Genomic DNA, 20810 nt, shown 5'->3' with positions numbered 1-20810 from the left:
CTGTGGAGATGCTGAAATATCGCAAGTCAAAATAAAGACATAATGAGCAGAAACATTTTATTAATACTCAATAAGCATTGTGAAGCTCTAATAACGACCAACACACAAAGAGGGAAATTTGTATTTAGAACAAATCTACCATGGATAAATTATCTGTTTATTTATTGTATCTTTTTCTAAAATGTAAAGAACATGCATCTGTGGGATGAGCAGAATATTTGTGTGCATCCTTTCAACGTGGTTTGAATCTCAATCCGACACGCCGAACCAGTTCAGACAGAAGCCACAAATCATATTTTCTCCTGAATCCACTTTGACAGCCAGATGGATTATGAATGAAATGACGGTTCAAACACGGCTCTGTGACTTACGAGCCACCACGCAACGCACCGGCTCGGTTTTATAGACTGGTTTCAAGGATAATGCCAGTAAGCTTCCAGTAAACTGAAAATATCTCATCCCTCACCTCATCCACTGTACAGCATGACTCCTGAGTGTTCACATTCCCGTGTGGAGCCTCGACTTAGTCTGTAGCCACGTATGGACATCATGGAAGGTCGTCGGGACAATGGGAGTTCACACTTTGACCTTTCTGACACATTTACAATGTGAAACGAGTCCCGGGAATGAGATTTGACCGGCTTGGTCCTGTTCTGGAAGGACCAGCTGCTCCGTGAACGGGGAAAATCGCGACAATGCAACGAGGTCAAAGAGCGACAGCGCATCAGACACAATTATATACAATCACACTGACCAGAGAAAATCAAGAAACCTTACTGAATCGGCAGAGATAAAAACTGAAATTATGTCTTTAAACATGAGTGGTGGTTAAAGGTGCAAAAAGCAAGAAATTTAATATAAAAATAATTTTACAAATTCCCTTGAAACAATCTGTCTTCTCCATCTACAATCGCACTGAGAAGTACGGGCTAGAACAGCTTCGGTGGGTGGAGCTAGATCGCCACTACTTCCTGGTTCCAGAGCCAATCATATGTGAGTTTCTGAGGTTGACAAAGAAGCATTCTGTATTGTATGTCTGTGCCGCTGGTGCTGGGCTGCAAAGAGAGAATAAAAAGTTACAATTTTCAAAGTGTACGCTGAGTTTTAATTTGAAAAAATGCTTCAGGTTCGTCAGCGCATCTATCCTGAACCATGGCAGTTTTTTGTTGTTGTTTTTTTTCCAATGTTCAGCCCATGCTATGTTTTTATACACCGCCCTACCAGTCTGCAGACAAATAATGTTTAAAACCTGCCCACGGTGCAAAAAAAGGTTGAGGAGCACTGCTTTAAATGACATGTGGTTGAAAACCTTTAAGCGGGTACTGAATGGGGGTGCACGGTCCATCCTAATGCAGTGTGAGGGGGCCCTGTTCACCATGGGAACACTGCGGGGGGGACTGTAGGGACACCAGGGAGCACTAAGGGAACATTGTAGAAACACTGTGGGGGGAACTGTGAATGCACCACGGGAAGACTTCGGGGGGGATTTTGGAGAAACTGCAGAAGGTCAAAAAAAAATCCCCAAAAGAGAAAGGGTTTGAAATATTAAAAAAAGAAAGAAAAATGAAGTGAGAGGATTAAAACAAAACGGGAAACAGACAAGAATGAATGCAGGGCGAGGAAGAGACGCAGTGAGAGAGTGCAAACACAGTGCAGCACACCAAAGCCAATTCCCCCCAGGCAGGGCATCAAACGGCTGCGGTTACACACCCCACAATCAACACCCCATAACACAGCGCACGGCCTGCATACCATCCACACTCTGCTCTTCCCCTCCTGGAAACACACTCAGACACTCACAACCACCAGAATGTCGCTCGCCTAACAGCCACTGCGTCTCTGCGCAAGAACAAAACAGGCCACTTTGGTTTTAACTGCTCGGCCCTGGGAGGTTCAAAGTCAACGCGGCTGCGACGCTGCTGCGGTTCTTCACCTGCTGCGGGGAACGAGACGTTTCCCCGGATCACGTCGAGGAAAACCCAGAGGTGCAACAAAGTCGTTTGGAATATTAACATTGTTCTCTCGCTCTGTTCCCTCCGGAGTGAAACAGGCGGATTATTTCTATGAATAGCCGAGGCGATGAGCAGTGGAGTCATGTGTCGCTCCTGGAGCAGAGGAGCTGTCTACATGTGCAAAGTAACACGGTTTAATGAGGAGCAACGCAGACTGTTTCTGTCTTGCCTTTTTTCATAAATACAGAAAAGAAAAAATGTGGTCGAAATTTCACGAATGAAGAAAGCAGTGATCAGAGGCACTGAAAATGAACAGAAACAAGGAAAAGCAGCTTTTCTGAAACTGAAATAGCTCCTCTGCATAAGCACAAGTCGGTGGACAATAATAACAATGGCGGCTTGTTGGTGAACTTGCCATCGTTTACAGTGTGTGTGTGTGTGTGTGTGGTTTCACACAGCAAACAAAAACTTGGATATTTAAATGTATCACTCCGGCGCACTCAGGATGAAACTGTACTGTATCGTGTCTATGAACCAAAATGTACATTGCACCCATGAGTTAGACAAAGCTCGTGGAAATTATAGAGTAAAATATATCATATTAACCTAAAATGAACATAAAACATCACAATAATCAATATATCAAAAAATCATACACTGAGTTCTATCAGCTGTGTTTTTGAGCTCTGGGTTATTAAATCAGATTTTTGGGCCTCGATGTAATTAGGGAGTATTATATCTGAGGAATGGCACTGATCACACACTGTGTGTGTGTGGTTTTACCTTTCAGCTCACACACACACACGCACCTGCACAGCATGTCGGTGAGACGCACGAATCCCACGTAGGCCAGCTCAAAGGCGCCGCGGTGACGGGACTGCAGGAGCTGCTGACGGAAGTACAGGCCCACCCCCTCCACCTGCGACACACACATACGCAAAAAAGCACATTTCTCACCAATTGTGTATTGACTGCTCAGTCTCCTGCTTTACCCCAGAGCAGAAATCCACAAATTAAAAAGAAACAAAAATCATTTCTTTTATCTTCGTTTTCAGACATACGGATCATGAAATTCTTCCACGGCTGCAAAAATGCATCAGATTTCAAACACTTTCTTCCAGGGTTTTCTTTTTTTTGTCAGTGTTTAACCTCAAGTACAATGCACGATGTGCTGTTAGGGGCCATGACTTGAGGATTACATGTGCTTAAACAGGTTCGCAGCTCAGATTTCTCCCTCAAAAATGACAGGAAAATAGTCTAAACTTACATTTTACAATCTGAAAATACAAATATTGCAGGGAATTTATCCATTACTACATAGTTACTGCTGATTAAAAACAAAGAAATTATTAAAATGTCATATCTCTGAAGGCATAGATAGATATCTAAATAGACTCAGAACTGATAGTTTCAATACTTTGTGCAGTAAATTCACATTTCATATAAGACTGCAGCTGCCAGGCCAGACTCGTCAGGATGCTTCCTGCGGTAGAGTTCTCCTTAGTACATATTAGTCTCCAAGTAACTAATTACTATTTATTGCAATGCTGGATGAAATACCTGTTTTCCCACTTTGAGTGCTAGGTGGCAGTGTTTTAACCAAACCTTAGAGAAATCAGAGCAAGAAGAAATAAAGCACCATGACTAACCAGAAAGTCTTGGTCTGTTACGTTGTAATTATTCGGCGTTTCAGTCGAGGTTGCTGTAACCTCACAGAGAACCTTTCCAACGTGGGGATTCACACGCAGCATTATTTACTACGGCCTCCTGGTAATTGGTTTTGGACATAAATGCAAATCTTCAGGTGCCAAGTCGGTGACTCCACGAGCGTTGGTGAGAATCCCTCCACGAGCACGACGAGGGGCGCACCAGGGAGCCGTCGACGGCCAACTTTCTCCTGCATTTTAGTGGATGAATCATTTTCAAGTCAAGCAATTACATCTAAATACGTGCAATAAACTCACAACACGGCCAGAACAATCAGCCCCTCAAAGCCAACTCCACCCTTGGCAGTGACATGACTGCGCTCACGGCCCATTAAACGCTCACAACGGCGAAATTAACAACCTCCTGAACGCCGTTTGAACATGGAACTATTGATTGTGTCCTAAATAAAACACGGGGACGGCGAACGGCATTACCTAATCCCCCTTCAGCCTTAGCTGAAGCTTAGCCAGCAGCGGCGGAGCAGCGCCACAAGCCACACTCTTGTTTTAGAGCCGACCGCTTCGTCTCGGCCCGAGGAGCGGCGAGCATGTCGAGCGTGAGAGCGGCGTGTCAGTAGCGTGACAACTGTGTTCAAATCAGGATGCTGAGACATCCGCATAATGGCCACCGTCAGTAAAACCATCCGGTTAGTAATAGTGTTAGCAACATTATTCTAACTATACACACACACACACACACACACACACACACAGGAGGCAGTGCGTAAACGGGTGAGTGTGTTGCAGGTGAGGCGGCAGGGCGAGGCAGCAGCGCCCTGTCATTACGGCTGCGGTGCCATCGCCACCGCAGAGGCAGCCAGGCCCGACTTAGTCAGGGGTGGCTCGGAGGGCACAGGGAGGGGTGGCACAGGCCCCGGGGGCAGATCGCTCCAAAAACCCAACTGTGTGAAAAAGGAAGGAGAGAAAAAAAAAAAAAAAATGGCGACGTGGGGGAAGACGCAACGAAGAAACACTGTGGCGTCACCGATCTGTGAGAGAAGACGGCAGTCCGAACGTACGGATGAAGAATCGGATTCAGACGCTCAGAGGGCTTAGGCAGCCCGTTTGTGGTCGCCACAAACCCGGCTGACCCCGCGGACCTAAAGTGAACCAACCAAAAAAAAAAACGCCAAAAAAGTGGAGTCCGGAGCCGACCGCGGCCGTCCCGAGACCCGTGACTTATCGCAGACTCCCAGGACGGGGCCTGACCTCATCGCGGAGTAAAAATGGCAGCGCCGGTCGCCCGTGTGGACGGTGCCCGCGGCTCGCCGGGGCCCAGACCGCTGCGGTGCTGAGCTGGCCCTGAGCAGGGGCCGGCCCTCCGGCTGGCTATTTAAAACGCCTTCACCTCCCCGTTTTTCTCCTTCCTCGTCTGTGCAAGTGTTTGAAGAGAAAAAAAAGGAGGCGAGAGGGATGGGGGGGCGCTTTATTTAGACGTCAACTTCCTGTTTGCAAACGCACCCGTTTCCCAGAAAAAAGAAAAACTTGTGTGGAGAGAGGGAAGTTTCCCAAGTGTAATTACATGTGTGGCTCGTGGGCCGTGACTGTAACCCAAATAGCCAGTTCCTCTGCCCCCCCCATGTCCCGGAGGTTACACTCCACTCTGCCGATGTTTGTTGTTGCTGCAGCAGGAATCCTGAATGTCTGCAAAATACAGCGCCGGCATAAAAAAAAAACCCATCATCAATCCTTTGTTGCTTCATCGCCTTAACACAACCGCAGCTAAGTAAAAAGTGTCGTGTCAGACTGTAAATACAGAACACAATCTGTGTCTAAATACTAGACTGAATTCATCATACTGAATAGAGAGCGTGAATTTAATGCTACCTGTTTTAAAAAGCACAAACTACTCTAAATGAAATGTAACAGTTGGATATTTTGATTCACACATTTAGCTCCAAACAGAGAAGTTAATGCCATACAGAGTACATTGTTGTATTTCACTCTCCTGACCCTTGTGGGCTTTGTCATTTATTTTTAGGGTTCTTGCTCTCAAATGAAATGGTGAGTAAATGCTATAGAGAGAAACTATAAAGCAAAGACAGACAAAGCCTTGGTATTGTGTTAAGAGTGTGTCTGTGGGTATGGTTCCCTCTTCGCTGCAGAGCAGGTCAAACAAATGTCTGTCTCCTCTGTGTAACCAAAGGCTGCGACCAATCCCAGCCGAGCCGGGCCAAGATCAACACCGGAGCTGTCAAACTGCAGCTGACCAGCCACCACGGTGGTCTGACTGACACACACACACACACACAGTCACTCCGCAATCAATTCAAACCCTTCCATTTACTGCATATAGAATTTGTCTTGCAAATTTAAAGTGTGTAACCTTTGCCAAGGGGCGTCAAACACAGTATAAACCTGACAGACGTCCACCAGTAGCAAAGCAAACGGGACATTCAGAGCTTCTGTAATACTGACTGCATATCGAGGGATCAGAATTGAAGTTCAATCAGTACCCGAGGCATCCAGTGAAGAAAAACACCACCTGATTGAATTGGTTAAACTTATCACTTTCTTTTTTTAATGATAGCTGCTGGGCACCGCCAGCAACACGCCATCTAACAACCACACTGTAGCCGAAGCAGCATCATGCTGGTTAAAATGTCAGCAGTGTGGAAAAATTTCAAAGAAAGAAACGATCCAACGGCAATTTACAGCATCTGCAACACCAGCGTTTGGAGAGCTGGAAGCTTTTGTGCAATACAGCTAATTTGACACGACATCTAAAAAGTAAACTTGGAGCGGAGCGCAGAGGATTCACTGAAGCGACAGAGGAGAGGGCTGCCAGACTGAAGTAACAACCTCAGAGCTTTTAAAAAGAAGGATGAATACCCTCCACAGAGTGAAATGGCACCAAGCGATAGCAGTTCCAGTAAGGCAGAAACACCAACTTACTGGAACTGTAAAAGTACTTGCAAGATCAGTGAAAAGTGTTGTGAGGTTATACCATACAAACCACACCGCAGTTAAGAAGACCAAGAAAATGTCAGTATCGGATGGATAAATTATCAGGATTTGAACAAAAATAAAGGAGATCCAGAACCAAGATCATTATGATCACTACATCCCTACTTTTTAAAGAACAAGTGGAATTATTTGGACTCCACTGTTGCATTTTTCAACAGCAGAAACACCAAAAAATGATGCAGTTAACAAACAGTACATGGATGCAAGAACTATGGCAACTACGGCAGCCGTGGTGTGCGCACGTAGCTGCAGCCTTCCCAACATTTCCACGGGGAGCCATTTGCAAAAGTCCAAAATAAAATTTGCTTCGAGATGTCCAAAAGCCTCAGGGCATGGAGAAAAAAAAAAAAACGGATGATAAAACTTTAAAGGAGCTTCCAAAATAATTTTCAGGAAACAAGAGAACCTGATGATCAAAAAAATCACGGTGAAGCACGTTGGCGGCATCATCATGCAGCGGGTGTGGCTGGAGCTGCAGGAGAGGAAGGTTCTCTCACCTGAATTAGTAAAAAAAATAAAAACAGACTTAAACCCACACAGCTCAATGTGTCAAAGTCATTTTAGTTCTGATGCTTTAAAAGGTCCAATTTGATCCTAATGAGGTTGGACTGCTCGAAAGGAATAACCCACAAAGACATCAAACACATTTTCTTTACAGAAAGTGTCAAATGTTTGGTTGTTTTTGCCTCTCTTTCACAAATTTGAATATTTTTCAGCAAAAGTAAAGTTGAAAATTCCTCTTCAGAAGAATGTGAGTTCAAAACCTGTTGTTTCCCAGAAAACAGGACTTCTGCTTCACACATTTTCAACAGCATCCACTACTTTTAGGAAATTTGTTAAAAAAAAAAAAAAAAAAATCTGTTTTCTTGGAAATTTTTACAATTTGCTTGGTGGTTTGGCGGGCCGGACTGGAGCCACTTGCGGTCTGGTTTTGGCCGACTTGCCTTATGTTTGACACCTCTGGTCTACATCCCTCTGGGAATAATAAAGAGCTTCTCCTCTCCATCCAGCGGCATCGCCATGGCAGCGTGAAGGAGGCACGAACCAGCAGACCCAGCAGCCAGGACGTGACACAACGCTCCGGGAGGCGCTCGGCTCCCACACGTCTTGGAAGGAGACACGTCTGAGTCCCACAAACACTCGACACATGTTTGGCCGTGCGCGCCCCTGCTGCGGCGGGGCAGAGTGGCTGCGTCCGCGCCGGTCGAGCCAGACCGGGCCGAACGCAGGACTCGCACCAGCAACGCACTGGCCGAGCGAGGAAGATGAAAAAGAGAAACAGGGAAGGGAAAAAAAGAAGAAGAGGGCGGGAGTTGAGATTTCCCTTCTGTCCGTCTGCTCCTCAGTTTGACTCCGTTACATCACACCGGTTATGCAATGAGTCCGTTTCCATAGTTACCACAGACAACATGATATCACCGGGCATTAGCTCTGCTGTGCTCTGCGGTCGTGGCATCGTCACAACGCCGAGGCTTCGAACTGGCTGCTTCACGCTGATCCCGATTGGAAGATTGAATAACCGCTTTAAAGCCTGAATCAATCATCGAACCACTTCTAAGTGACTGTAATGAGCCCAACTCGGCTCCGTGCTCGGTTTTTCCAACGCTGAAGACTCTGACTGATCGTTAAGTCCCAAAAAACCCCAAGGCTGTGCAATTTAATGCAATAATATCACTGGAACGCATCAATGTGATCATTCGGAACAGGCCGAACTTTTTCAACAGAGCAGTTCAACCGCAACTTGAAGCAGCGCTGACAGCAAAGCGAGGAACGGTTTCCAGTCCTGTAATGTTTGCATTCTTGTTTACCTCTTGTGAGGTTGATGAAACCAAAGTCATTTAAAACCACTCCTTTATTTATTTATTTTTTTTTTTTTTTACCACAAGCATCCAGAGAAGATACCTGTGCAGGTGAGAACATATAGAAGAGGGAGGAAAGGGTCCCGATCAGACGAAGCTGGAGCTTCACTCAGAGCTGTGAAACTGCTCACTGGAGCCTGTTTACACTCCTCAAGTTCAGGTATTTCCAGTATCAGATTTTAGTAAAGTCCTGTTGAAGTCCACTGACAATCACATTCAACTCGAAATTTCTGATTTTAAAATGTGGGATTCAGACAAACACACCATGATCACATAAGTGCACCAACACTTCTGCCAGTGAAAACAACCTGAGAGCTCATTTACCAACTTATTCCACGCATTTTGTTGAATTTATTGCTCGTGTCCAAAACAACAAAACAAGCCGTTTGTTTTTCTGATTCTTGCCATACCTTCCACATTTCAATACAATAAATTCTTCTCACAGCTTTAACAATCAACACATTGCAGGTGAAGAACCAGGAGAGGAAAAACTGCAGCCTTCTAACCCACACACACACACACTTATCAGCATGTTCCACACACTGCAACAGGCTGGTTTCTCTCTCAGTGTAAATACACAGTCAACACACACACACACCCTTCACCCCCTACGCAGACAAACACAGCCCATGTCTGGGACCCTTGTTATTATGGACGTACACATGTTGAACCACTCAGACAACTATTCCTGAGTGTGTCTGTGTGTTTGTGTGTGTTTTCCTGCTGCTGGTGGAAGTGATTTGGAAAGAATGCGGTGGAGCTGGGAGGGGCGGCGCGGCCGTTAAACCAGCGGGGTCGGGCCTCAAATGAAAGCGCGGCGCTAACGAGGGCAGATGCTAATTGAAGAGCCTCCCCAGCGTGGGGTCTCGCACGCATTCTCATCATTCCCCGTTAAAAGGCCGGCAGACGGCGAGGAGAGCTTCTGCACAGAAAACGTGCGCAAACGGCTGACTCAGCATCGGCGGCCGCACGGGGCTCAGACGGTTCGGGACGGTCGGTGAACGCACGGTACCACTCATTTCGCCACGTTCAGGAAACCACGACAGAGACGCATCTCAGCAGCACTCAAACATCTCCATCAGTGGGATTCAGAACTGAGTCAGTGATCTGAACTTTCGTGTTAACAACGCTGACAAATGTCTTGTTTTCTTTAATCTAAACCTCTAAAAGACACATCAGGTTCACGTGTCATCAGTTTCACATTATATTACGGTATCATGAAGCTCAATTCATCCTATTACCTGTAACTTCTTTATCTTTGAAGCGAGTGATGATGGAAAATCAAAGCTAATTCTGTTTTTATGTTCATGTGGAAAGCGGTAATATGATTAGTGTTACAATGTAAAACATCTCACTGAAAAGTTCCAGAAAAATTGACTTGTTCAGATTATAATTGAACACAAAGTAAACAGTGATTTTAAAAGCTTAGCTCAGCTCAGCTCTGATGCCAAACTCGAACGTCTTTGGGCTCAAAAGTTGAGAGAATCACAGATATTGTGAAAACAGTGAACTGGAACGCAGCGAGTACCCACACACATCGGCGCGGACGGGAGTCCTGAAGGTGACAGCGGAGACTCTCACGCTGGACGCGGCCCTGCTGCGACAGGGTGAACGCTGTGTGTATGGGTGTGTTGGGCGTGTGTGTGCTCACCTGCTCCTCGGTGATGAGCCCCGGCTGTGTGCAGCGCAGAGGCAGAGTCTGACACAGCTGTCCCAGCAGCATGGCCACCTCCTTCATGCTCCGCCAGCAGCACACCAGCACCATCTGTGCCGTCACCCTGTAGCCCTCGCCGCCCGCTGCCAACACACACACACACACACACACACACGGTAACACATAACACAAAAAACCCTGGACCAGTCTTTGGCTGATGAACTGAAGGTTCTTTCGGTTTTTTTTTGGTTTTTTTTAATGTCATTGTGTGATGTTCAGAGCTGAAGCTGTGAAGTGTTCCATGTTTGATTTCAGTCGTTACACAAAACTCACAAAATTATCCTGAAGATTTCCAGTAATGATGAGCATCGAGTGGAAACGGCATCACACAGACAGGAGCAACACTCCCATCTTCAGGACATCTCAAGAACTGCAGCGACTGTTTGAATGGAGGTTTCCTCTCCCCGTTCAAAAAACATGTTTCGGGTCATTTTAAACTGAAGGTGTGATGATATACTCAAGTAGCAAATCAGCTTGAATCCCCAATCTGAAGAAAATGAGACTGAAGTCAAAATGTAGATTTTTTTTTTTCTTTCAAATTCTTTCAGTAAGAAAAAAAAACCCTCCTATTTTGATGTCTTTCTACAAAGTACTCCTGTACATTTTTTTCAATTATTTCCTTGATGTATTGATTCATAACCGACTCAGGATATGTCCTTACATCCCACCTTTTGCCCATACACACTGATTGTGTGTGTGTGTGTGTGTGCGTGCGTCCGGCCTTCAGCTACACTCAGCTGGGATCAGCTCCAGCACGACGCTGGATAAAGTAGAGCAGAAGAGTAGTTCACCTGCTTGGAGGGACGGTGTGTGTGAGTTTTGAGGGTCTCCCTGGTGAGTTTCCAGCTGTCTGGCGCTGGTGAAGAAGTCATTGGTGTCCCGGGGCTGAATCTCCTGCAGGATCCTCTGCAGACCGGCTGACGTCTCTGCACAGACACACAATGGTGGGGACGGCACTTGTTTTTTTTATTCTGACTGTTTTCATTGAGACGAGTGAACTAGCCTTCATTAAATGCTTTTTGTAATTTCTATCACTAAACAGCCGCTGGTTACCTGAGTCTGTGTCCATGGGGATGAGTCCCTCTGGGGAGGAGCTCTGGACCACAGGTGAGACCACGTCGGACATCCTGTAGCACACGGCGATGAGCTCGGTCACCAGAGACCTCCACTGCTCCGTGTGAGTCAGACTCCTGCAAACACACCGACAATGGCAGCTCTGAACACTTTGCAGAGACAAGGCAAGAGGAGGCAGGTGGGTGTGTGTTCTCACCGTGTGTCGAGGTTCTGCAGGACGGCGGTGATGCAGTGCGCTCGGCCATACAGCGGACGGGAGGAAGCCGCCTGCAGCAGAGACGACTCGGCCTTCTGGACTTCTGACTGCAGGCAGCCCAGCAACAGCTGCACCACTGAGGACGGCAAGACAGGCAGTTATCTCACCCATACCTTACCAGGTAGGCCAAATGAAAACCAGTTCTCACTTACAATGAAGACATGCACTTCTACAAAACACGTTTTGAGTTATTTCACACCTTTCAGCCTACTACATAATTCCATGTGTGCACAGCTGACAGCCCTATCTGAGAAGTAAATTCATATTATAGCAAGAAACAATCAGCTAAGAAAAGAGAAACAACAATTCCTAATGTTCATTCACAGTTTGATGCTTTCAGTGAGAATTTACAACGTAAACAGTCAAGAAAAGGAAGTAAAAACATGGAATGAGAAGGTGTGTCTCGACTAAAATTCCAATCTGGGCCTGGATAAATCCGTTATAGGACCCCAGTGCAGATAAAGTGTTGGTTCTGCTTCTGCATGTGACGGACCGGCCAGGGTGTTGAGCTCCAGGAGGAGTGTGTGAGAGGCCTGGGCGGGCGCAGAGGGGGGCTGGAGGCGGACGCCCTGCCGCTGGGCGCAGAGCAGCAGGGCGCGGCTCAGCTCCGGCTGGTGGAGCAGCAGGTTGAGGAGGTGGGCTGCCGTCACGCTGTCGAACGGTTTGGTGCTGGTGCTGAGGTCCAGCGCGGCCTGCAGGACCCCCAGCATCCTGTCCGGCTCCTGAAAACAAAAGGATATCAGCGAAATATCTTCAACTTCTTCTTCCATGTTGAGAAAACACGCCTGCCTTCCCAGACCTGGAGACCGACGGTCGATGGAGGGAGTTGCCGTAGCAACGCGGAGGCCAGCTGTTTGACTTCCAGGAAGTTGCTGGCGACGCAGTAGAGGACGTTCTGAGCGTGTGTGGAGGTCACGACCTCTCCCAGGGCGAACACGTCGGGTCCTGAGAGGAGAATAGAGAAAATGACAGGACGAGGAGCGTCACATCGGAACTTTTCAGCAGATTCTTTCAGATTGACGACTTTATTCAGAGCTCATGTTGTCAACAATCTGAACATCATCCTATTCACTCAGTGGATCAATCCCATGACGCTTTTTACTTGTTGGCATGTGCACACGATCACATTTCCAGCTTTATGCAGAGGCCTGCCAATACTGAAGACAAATTAGTAAACTGAATTCATCAACCTTGTTGAGTTTCTATTTCTATTAAAACACTAAACAAACATTTTACTTAGTTTGATGCTCAGGAAGAGACGACGTGTTCATGAGGAGCACCGTTTCCACTTGTGCACGATAAATTATACAAGACGTGCAAAAAAGCTCTGATCAGATCATGAACAGTTTCACCGACAGGTACAAACAGTAAAATGATCAAATAAGTAAGTTCAGTCATTTATTATTTTTGATATTATTGTCCTGATAAAGGAAACAGCTTGAATGGCGACACTGTGGAAGTAGTTTTTGACATCTCACAAAAAGTTATTTCAAGTTTTTCGATCCAAACTTCTCACAAAGTTTGATATGTTTGTTGAAATTCTGCATAAAAATGAGAATTCTTTGTTCCAATGCTTCTGATGCCACCAGAACGTCTCATCGTTTTCCTTTTAAATGGTGCCACAATTCATGACACTGATTTATCTGCGCTTCCTGAAAGCCATTCAAAGCATTAAACTAGATCACACATACAGCTGCCTCAGTGGGAAGAAAAAAAAATCATGTGTTACCAATCAGAACGAAAACTCCAGACTCAAAAATCAGTTTTAATACTGTCTTCAGTGCGGTGGATTCTCATGCAACCGAGCATTTTAATGACCGCATATCTCCTGATTTCAAAGTAAATCTCATAGAAGACATCTTACACGAACCTAGAACCGACTAAATGTGAATCAAAAAAAACAAACGGAAGATATTAGAGGCCATTTGATGGTGAAAGGTAATAAAAACAGCAAACCGCAGGCTGCAAACCAGACAGATGACGTCTGTTTCAAAGACAAAAACACCAAATTTGATCTTTCTGAGATGCAAATCCTCACATTAACAAGCACACACTTGAAAAGGCATGAACAGTGTTCATCACATTTATCACAATATTTTAAGTTAATTCAGCAGCTAATCTGACTAAATGAGCTATAATAATGTAAAAAAAAAAAAAAAACAGTCACAGAAAGGAGACATTTAAATGTGGGGAAATGTTCTCGTCTCTGCGATGATCCTACCGGTGCTGAAGGAGAAGAGCTGAGCCAGCAGGCCCAGCAGGTGGAGCGACATGAGGCATTTGGAGAAAGAAGCAGCAGGCAGCAGCACGTCGAGCAGCGTCACGCTCAGCCAGCGCAGGAAGTCCTGCATCAAACCGGAGCAGTCTTTAACCCACCGGACAGAAACCAAGCATCACTTCCTCTCATGGATCGCCGGACCCTGGTACCTTGTACAGGTGAAGTGTGTGTTGGTCCCTCTGGCTCTGCTCGGGGTCTCTCTCCTGGATCAGCCTCTTCTGCAGCAGCTGAGTGCTGTCCTTCACTCTGCACAGCAGCTGGAGGAGAGTCAAAGCTTCATTCAATCATTTGACCACAAGTTTTTCAACCACATCCGGGCTCTTTGGAAAAAAAGACCTTAAACACGACTTTCAGTCTTTCAACACTGCCCGGTTTTATCCAGACTCTTTAAGAGAGACCGGAACATCTTTACACTCCACCTGGATTCTCTAAAACAGAGAAAGTAGATCAAAGTTGCAAAAAAATCCTCCCAGAAAAATGAAATCAAGCAGGCACGACTTTGGGAATTATCATGGATTTCCAACCCAGTGATTTCCTACTTGAAAAAAGATGTAAGACAATGTCAAGCAGATTTTAGCAGGTCGGGCGGGATGGGGAGGAAGTTATGTTTTACTTTATGTTTCTTTTTCTCCCCAGTTTTTTGTTTTGAGTTCTTTTGTTTTTTAATTCAATTTAAAACCGTTACTATTGATTGATAATTGAAATGAGTCAATGTATGTAGAAAACACTGGATCATCACTGACTTACTGTATGCTTCACAATGAAAATATCTGAAATCATAAACTTTTTTACTTTACATCGATATTTTTTTGATCTTCTTTAAAACACAACCAGTATTTACTTCAAACAATGAAATAATGCCAAATTATTTGAACCTGAAAAACACCTCACTGACTGTCCAACGAGGTTTCTGACCACTGCATCCCACCACAACGAGATGTGTTCATCACTAACACGGCGCGAGGAGGAGAGCTCACCTTCTTCAGCAGGCTGACCGTCTGCTGCCGGATCCCCGGCGACTGGCTGTTCAGGTTCGGAGGGAGGAAGTAGCGGATGAGCTCCATTTCCTCTGAGGTCAGGACCTCGGTGCTGCGATGGCTCTCACACACCAAGCCCAGAGCGTCCATCCTCACCTGGGGGGGAGGGGGAGGCAGCACGCGCACACACACACACACACACACACACACAAATAGGAAAACAGTCAGAACACATCTAAAGGAAGAAACGCTGATTCGGGTTTATAACTAAGCTCACACTGTTTCTGCCAAACAGATTTTTTTCTAATAGCTTTCAGAAATTCATATTAAAAGCTTTTAGAAGATGCATATTAGAAACAGGTAAGCCACTCACTGCCCTGCAGAAGGGAAGGTTCCACAACCTCAAACACGCAGGATTCTCTGTCTGTGTCACCTGTTACTAACGTTCTCACAACGGACCTCACCTGGTCGTGTTTGTGGATCAAAGCTTGCTGCAGCAGAGCGAGGGGCACCAGTCCTCCCCAGAGCCCGCCCTCTGAGGACGGGATGACTCCCTGCGCCCGGGCTGCCCGGAGGCACGTCATCAGGGCCCCCAGGGCCCCCCTGCTGCCTGAAGGGCCTGAAGAGAGAAGAGACCAGTTTCTAATGAAGGCGTCCAGTGTGTGAGTGTGTGTGTGTGTGTGTGTGTGTGTGTGTTTTCTCTTACTGGCACTGCAGGACGATCCCGGATCCTGCAAGGCCTTCACCATGTGAGCCAGGCTGGAGGGGCTGCAGCGCAGCAGCTTGGGTAGGAAGTAGTCCAGGATATAGGTGGTCTGGTCCGGCCTGGCCCGGCACAGCATGTGCAGAAGAGGCCCCACCCACGTCTGGTGCCAAAGCTCCATCCAGTCCTCGCTCCCCGGCTTCGCCGCGGCGCTCGCCAGCTGCGCCTTGTGGCTGACGAACAGCCGCTCCAGCAGGTCGCTGGCGTACGGCGCCAGGGTCTGGTCCCCCATCAGGCCCAGGAGGCGGGAGGGCAGGCGGGGCTGGAGCTCCAGCAGGTGCCCCGCCCCATACAGCTCCACCAGGCAGCCCAGGGAGCCGTACTTCCCCCTCATGTGCCACTCCAGCCCCAGCAGGCTCAGGGTGAGCTCGGAGACGTACGCGTCCTTGGTGGGGTCGGGGCCGGCGCCGGCGGCGTGCTGATGGAGGAGGAGCAGGTTGCGGAACAGCGACCGGGTCTGGTGGCGGACTCCGTCCAGCGGATGCTCCCAGTGGGAGTAGATGTGCTCCAGCAGGCGGCGCTGCAGCTCCGAGCCTCCGCTGAGGGCCTGCTGCAGGGCGGGGGGACAGGCTGCAGGCTCCCCCTGCAGGCAGTCCAGGGCGGCGCCGCTCCACAGGGTCAGGACCCGAGCCACCACCATGGCCGTGCTGGACTCCTTAATGCTGCAGACAGAAACAACCTCATTACGACCCCGCAGCAGAGCTGGACTCTCTGGAGGGACCGGCGGGTTCACCTGACGTCCAGGTCCAGCAGCGTGTTCGGCACCAGCAGCAGCAGCTGCTCCCAGCGCGGCCCGGGGAGGGCGCCCTTCCAGCTCAGCATGGCCAGAGCGCCGTGACACAGATACAGAGACACGCCGGCGGGGCGGCGGCTGGAGCACAGGCCTTCACACCTCCGCCTGAGCCACGGGGGGCTGGACTCCAGACCCTGACCAGAGCTCTGCAGCAGACCGCACACCTGAGACAGAGGATAACAGCACCCGCTGCAATAACTGACTGCTGAAATGATTCCAACACAGACACTGTACTGATCTGCTCTGTAAATATTAGAACCCATCCTGCTCAGATTTAATCATAACTACAGATGCTCGGAACAGGAAGCGGCTCTGTTGGGAGCTTCTGGAGGGAAAACACACCTTTAGATCATTAAATATATAAAGCAGAAATGTGGAACTAAACAAACATGAATCTGCAGAAATCACATCTCCAGTTACAAAACTGTAAAGAAATGTGGAGGTTTGTCATCTCACAAAGAAAAAAAACTGTATGTCTGCAGGTTTATATACATGATGTAAAGAAACGGCTCAACATTAATACATATAAATCAAACAAAGACTTAGATCAGTTGAAATTTAAGTGTTGATATTTAAATTAGCACTTTGTACTATGAAAACTGGACCCAGAGGTCAACCAGACTGACACAATCCCTGCTGTTGAGTTTGTTGCATGTGTCACTCACCACGGAGGCGATGTCGTCTCCAGAGCCCAGGACAGACCTGATCAATAACACCAGAGCCATGCCAGCTGTACTCTGCACGGACTGGATGAACTCCTCTGGAGGCAGAAAAGAGAAGAACAGCTGTGAGAAAATTTCTATCTTTTATATCATCATTTATCACTAACACTGGTATTTTATTGATACTTTTCCTCTATTACCTAAGAGTAGCAGCATAATACATGTAGACAGCAGTGAGGGACAGGCACGCACAAAACTTCCTCTGAACGTTTTCATAATATCATGATATCGTCAAAAAATAAAGAAAAAAAGCTAGATCTAATGTTTTTCAAGCAATCAGTTTTTCTCCAGTCTTCCCGTTATCCTTTATGTTTAAGAAGCGCCGACAGAGGAATAATGAGTTCAGACCTTAAAGGATCTGATCAGATGTGAAACCTTCTCACCGTCAGTGAGGATGTGTGTGTAGCAGCCGAGCAGGCCCCCCAACGTTTCCTCCAGCTCGCTCTGATCCTGCAGAGCGGCAGCGAGGGATTCCTGACACCGCTGAACCACCAGCATGGAGGTCTTCACTGCAGCCAGGCAGGACTGCATCAGCTGTGCCTGGGCAATGTGGCGGCCCGTCAGACCTCTGTGACACCAGACGAGGGCGACAGAGACACACATATGAGAAACAGAGATGAAGTAGTATGGTGAATGATGGAACAGAGGAAGGAACCAAACATTTTCTCATATTCATACACATTATGCTTTAAATGCCAACATAAAAACATAGAATACCACCTCCTTACCTGTTCTGGTGAAGATATTCACTCAACACTTTGTGGAAAAACTGTAAAACTACAAAGGAGAGGACAGCTAGTTGAGAACAAGGCAGAAATACATTGTCTAGATCAGGGCTACTCAACCCTGGTCCTCGTGGGCCACAATCCAGCATGTTTTAGATGTTTCCCTCTTCCAACACAGCTGATTCAAATGATCAGGCAGATAACGATCCTGATCATTTGAATCAGCTGTGTTGGAAGAGGGAAACATCTAAAACATGCTGGATTGCGGCCCACGAGGACCAGGGTTGAGTAGCCCTGGTCTAGATTATCATCACTTAAAGTAAAACTGATACAAACCTTCAACCAGTAGTTTTTTGATGCATCTCTCACCTGGAAATGAATACAAACTTTTCACAAACTTGTTCAACCAATAACACCAGGTAAGACTTGTGTTCTCAGCACAGACCGAGAGGGAAGCCATCCAGGCAGGCCCCGATGGTGTCCACAGTATGTGGGTGCTTCTCTGCAGACGGACAGGATGTACAATCCAACAAGCAGGCGGACAAACTGTTTACGGTGCGCTCCTGAAGCCACAGTGGTACAGAAGCTAAAGCACTGAGGAGAGAAACACAGGCATGGTGTTCATCACTTAAAATACATAAAAGAGCATCCCAGATTCAACTTTTTTTATTTAAATAAGAAGACAAACAGGAAGTGATGACACGAGGATAGAATACACAGACACAGTCACATCTACAGACAATTTATCGTCAGAAATTAAGACTTGCTGAAAAGAAGATAAAAACCACCTGGGGAAAACACAACTACAATATTTAAACATGCAAAACCAGAAATGTCCTGCAAGTGGAACCAAGTCTACCTGGCAACAGCTCGTCGTAGGGGGTTCTTGGCCTGCAGGGACGTGTAGAGCAGAGTCAGGGTGTGTACACAGGAGTCCAGAAGCTCTCCATCACACTGCTCTCCACTCAGTGCCTCCAGCTGGGACCCTGCCTGATGCAGAACAGACACACAAACTGTATCACGTGTCACAATTTCATGACTGTCCAGTTATATTTATTGCTGGGACTGAAAAGAGACATCCATCAGACTGACATCAAACTGGTCTTTTTGTGCCACCGTGTGGAAGTTTTGTGTATCTATGTGGAAGCATTATGTCCCTGTGGCTGTTATTTCTTTTCAAGGTAGGTTGTCGTGTTGTTTGGTAGCTTTGGCTCATGGAAAGTAATAGGTGCGTTCGACATGAGAAAGCCAGAGGCAGACTTTTAAGACTTTTGAGCCGCCCCGCCCAGATTTGGCCCGGCGTCACTGATACGTAGGACCTACGTAGGGCATCAAAAACTCGCGAGACGCAAACGAGATCGGTCACAGAGGTAGCCGCGTGAGCTGCTGGAGAGCAACTCACCGCGGCTACCTGGCCCTCCCCTCTGTTTCATACGGGCAGGGGATTGGACCCGAGCCCACTCCTCATCAGTTTGATGACAACACGCTTTATTTGCATAAATAAACACCCAGTCCCGACAGAGGCCTGTTCTACCATGTCCAACAATGATCATTAATCACATTGCTAAAAAGCACAAATAGTGAAAAAAACAAATGATAAAATAAGCAGCTCTCACCTTCAGCAGAGCTGGAGTCTCCTCTTTTTTTTGAATTTTGAATAGCACAACACTTCATATTGATTTGACCCAGCCAGCCAAGTTTGCTGTTGTTTTTTAAGGACATAATAGACTGAAAACTTAATTTTTTTAAATGAAATACTATATTTTGACTGAGGGGGCGAGGCAGTCTGCCCCCCCTTGATGCCGGGTCTGCACTTGCAGCAGCACGCACGCCTCACATGACAGAAGCCAAAACATAACTTAAAATTATTTTGTTTTTTACATTTTATTTATTTCAGTTAACTGAATATGAATTAACACAATGTGACACACGAAAGAAATTATGAATTCTTTTGTTTTTAATAAGAAAAAATAAATTACCCTCTGACAGCCAGGGGGGGCAAGGAGGCACAGGCGGGGGGGCATTGCCCCCCTAATTGACACCCCGGACACCCCCCACTGTAGGAGTCATGAGAAACACGAACATGGAGAACATAGCTTTGTCCGAGTTGGAGGCAGACTTATAACTCCGCCCCACGGCTGCGCCGTCTGCTTCGTCTAGCTCCGTCTACCTCTGGCTTTGCCATCGTGAACGCACCTAATTCTATCAGTGGTCTTGCCTGCTGCATGAGCTCACTACAAAAATCCCACATTTCCACTTGGACGCACCTTTTTAACCAGCTGGATCTGCTGCACTGGCTCCGCCAGCTCCAGACATGACTGCAGGGTTTCAGCCAGCTGTTTGACTCCATCCTCCCCTCCATCAACAGAGAGGGATGCTAGAATGGATTCAGAACAGCACAGTGTGATGCATCACGCATGCTATTCCTGTGGAATCTGGAGCCACATTCAACATTACTGACACACATTTTCTCTGATCATTTCCAGATCAGTGGTTCTCATCACTTACCTATCAGCTCATGCAGCTTCTTCTCCTCCAACACCACAGCCTCCACCCTGGCTGTCTTCTTCTTCACCACCATGACTCTCTGTGAGGACTGAGGAGAACCAAACCATCAAGTCACAGCTGGAACTGCGCTGGATGGACCAATGACCTAAACCTGTGTGAGCTCGACTACTGTAAGTTAAACATTAACAGTGGGAACTCGGTTTCCACTTCAAACAAACATAAAAGCAGGGAGACAAGAGAAAAGTCGCAGTGATACATGAATGTTTCTCCACCCTTGTTGCAATTTTCTTCTCACCTCTGCTTCAAGTCCTGCAGCCCCGGGTTGACGTTAGCAAACTACCGCTGCTAGCTGTCCGGCACAGGCTGTGATTAAAAGTGAGTACACGGATACAGAATACGTTTGGATGAAATAAAACTCACATAACATCGCAAAAGCTCCAAAGATAGATGAAGTTTAGGAAAGGAAACGCTGACTTACAGTCAACATGTGGTTTTCTCTCCAGGAGCAGATTCAGC

At 46.9% G+C, this 20810-nt stretch overlaps 1 protein-coding gene across 1 annotated transcript in view; it reads right to left on the bottom strand.

Moving 5' to 3' along the window:
* Positions 1-20810, bottom strand: part of thada (THADA armadillo repeat containing) — a 95362-nt gene extending 74552 nt beyond the window's left edge. The window contains exons 1-23 of the mRNA XM_030106145.1: positions 20773-20810; positions 20590-20657; positions 20295-20382; positions 20054-20163; positions 18646-18776; positions 18232-18380; positions 18123-18155; positions 17790-17838; positions 17445-17629; positions 17005-17099; positions 16280-16503; positions 15490-16208; positions 15248-15402; positions 14784-14939; positions 13956-14063; positions 13750-13873; positions 12328-12473; positions 12022-12250; positions 11469-11604; positions 11252-11388; positions 10990-11124; positions 10136-10281; positions 2762-2871 (exon numbers count right to left, since the gene is read on the bottom strand). Of these exons, the coding sequence (XP_029962005.1) occupies positions 2762-2871; positions 10136-10281; positions 10990-11124; positions 11252-11388; positions 11469-11604; positions 12022-12250; positions 12328-12473; positions 13750-13873; positions 13956-14063; positions 14784-14939; positions 15248-15402; positions 15490-16208; positions 16280-16503; positions 17005-17099; positions 17445-17629; positions 17790-17838; positions 18123-18155; positions 18232-18380; positions 18646-18776; positions 20054-20163; positions 20295-20367 (3350 nt within the window). The 5' untranslated portion in view covers positions 20368-20382; positions 20590-20657; positions 20773-20810. The remainder of the gene's footprint in view (positions 1-2761; positions 2872-10135; positions 10282-10989; positions 11125-11251; positions 11389-11468; positions 11605-12021; positions 12251-12327; positions 12474-13749; positions 13874-13955; positions 14064-14783; positions 14940-15247; positions 15403-15489; positions 16209-16279; positions 16504-17004; positions 17100-17444; positions 17630-17789; positions 17839-18122; positions 18156-18231; positions 18381-18645; positions 18777-20053; positions 20164-20294; positions 20383-20589; positions 20658-20772) is intronic.

This window comes from Salarias fasciatus, chromosome 13, assembly GCF_902148845.1.
Source record: "Salarias fasciatus chromosome 13, fSalaFa1.1, whole genome shotgun sequence".
Classification (NCBI taxonomy): domain Eukaryota; kingdom Metazoa; phylum Chordata; class Actinopteri; order Blenniiformes; family Blenniidae; genus Salarias; species Salarias fasciatus.
The sequence above is the reverse complement of the archived record's forward strand: the minus strand, read 5'-3'. Positions and strand labels throughout refer to the sequence as shown.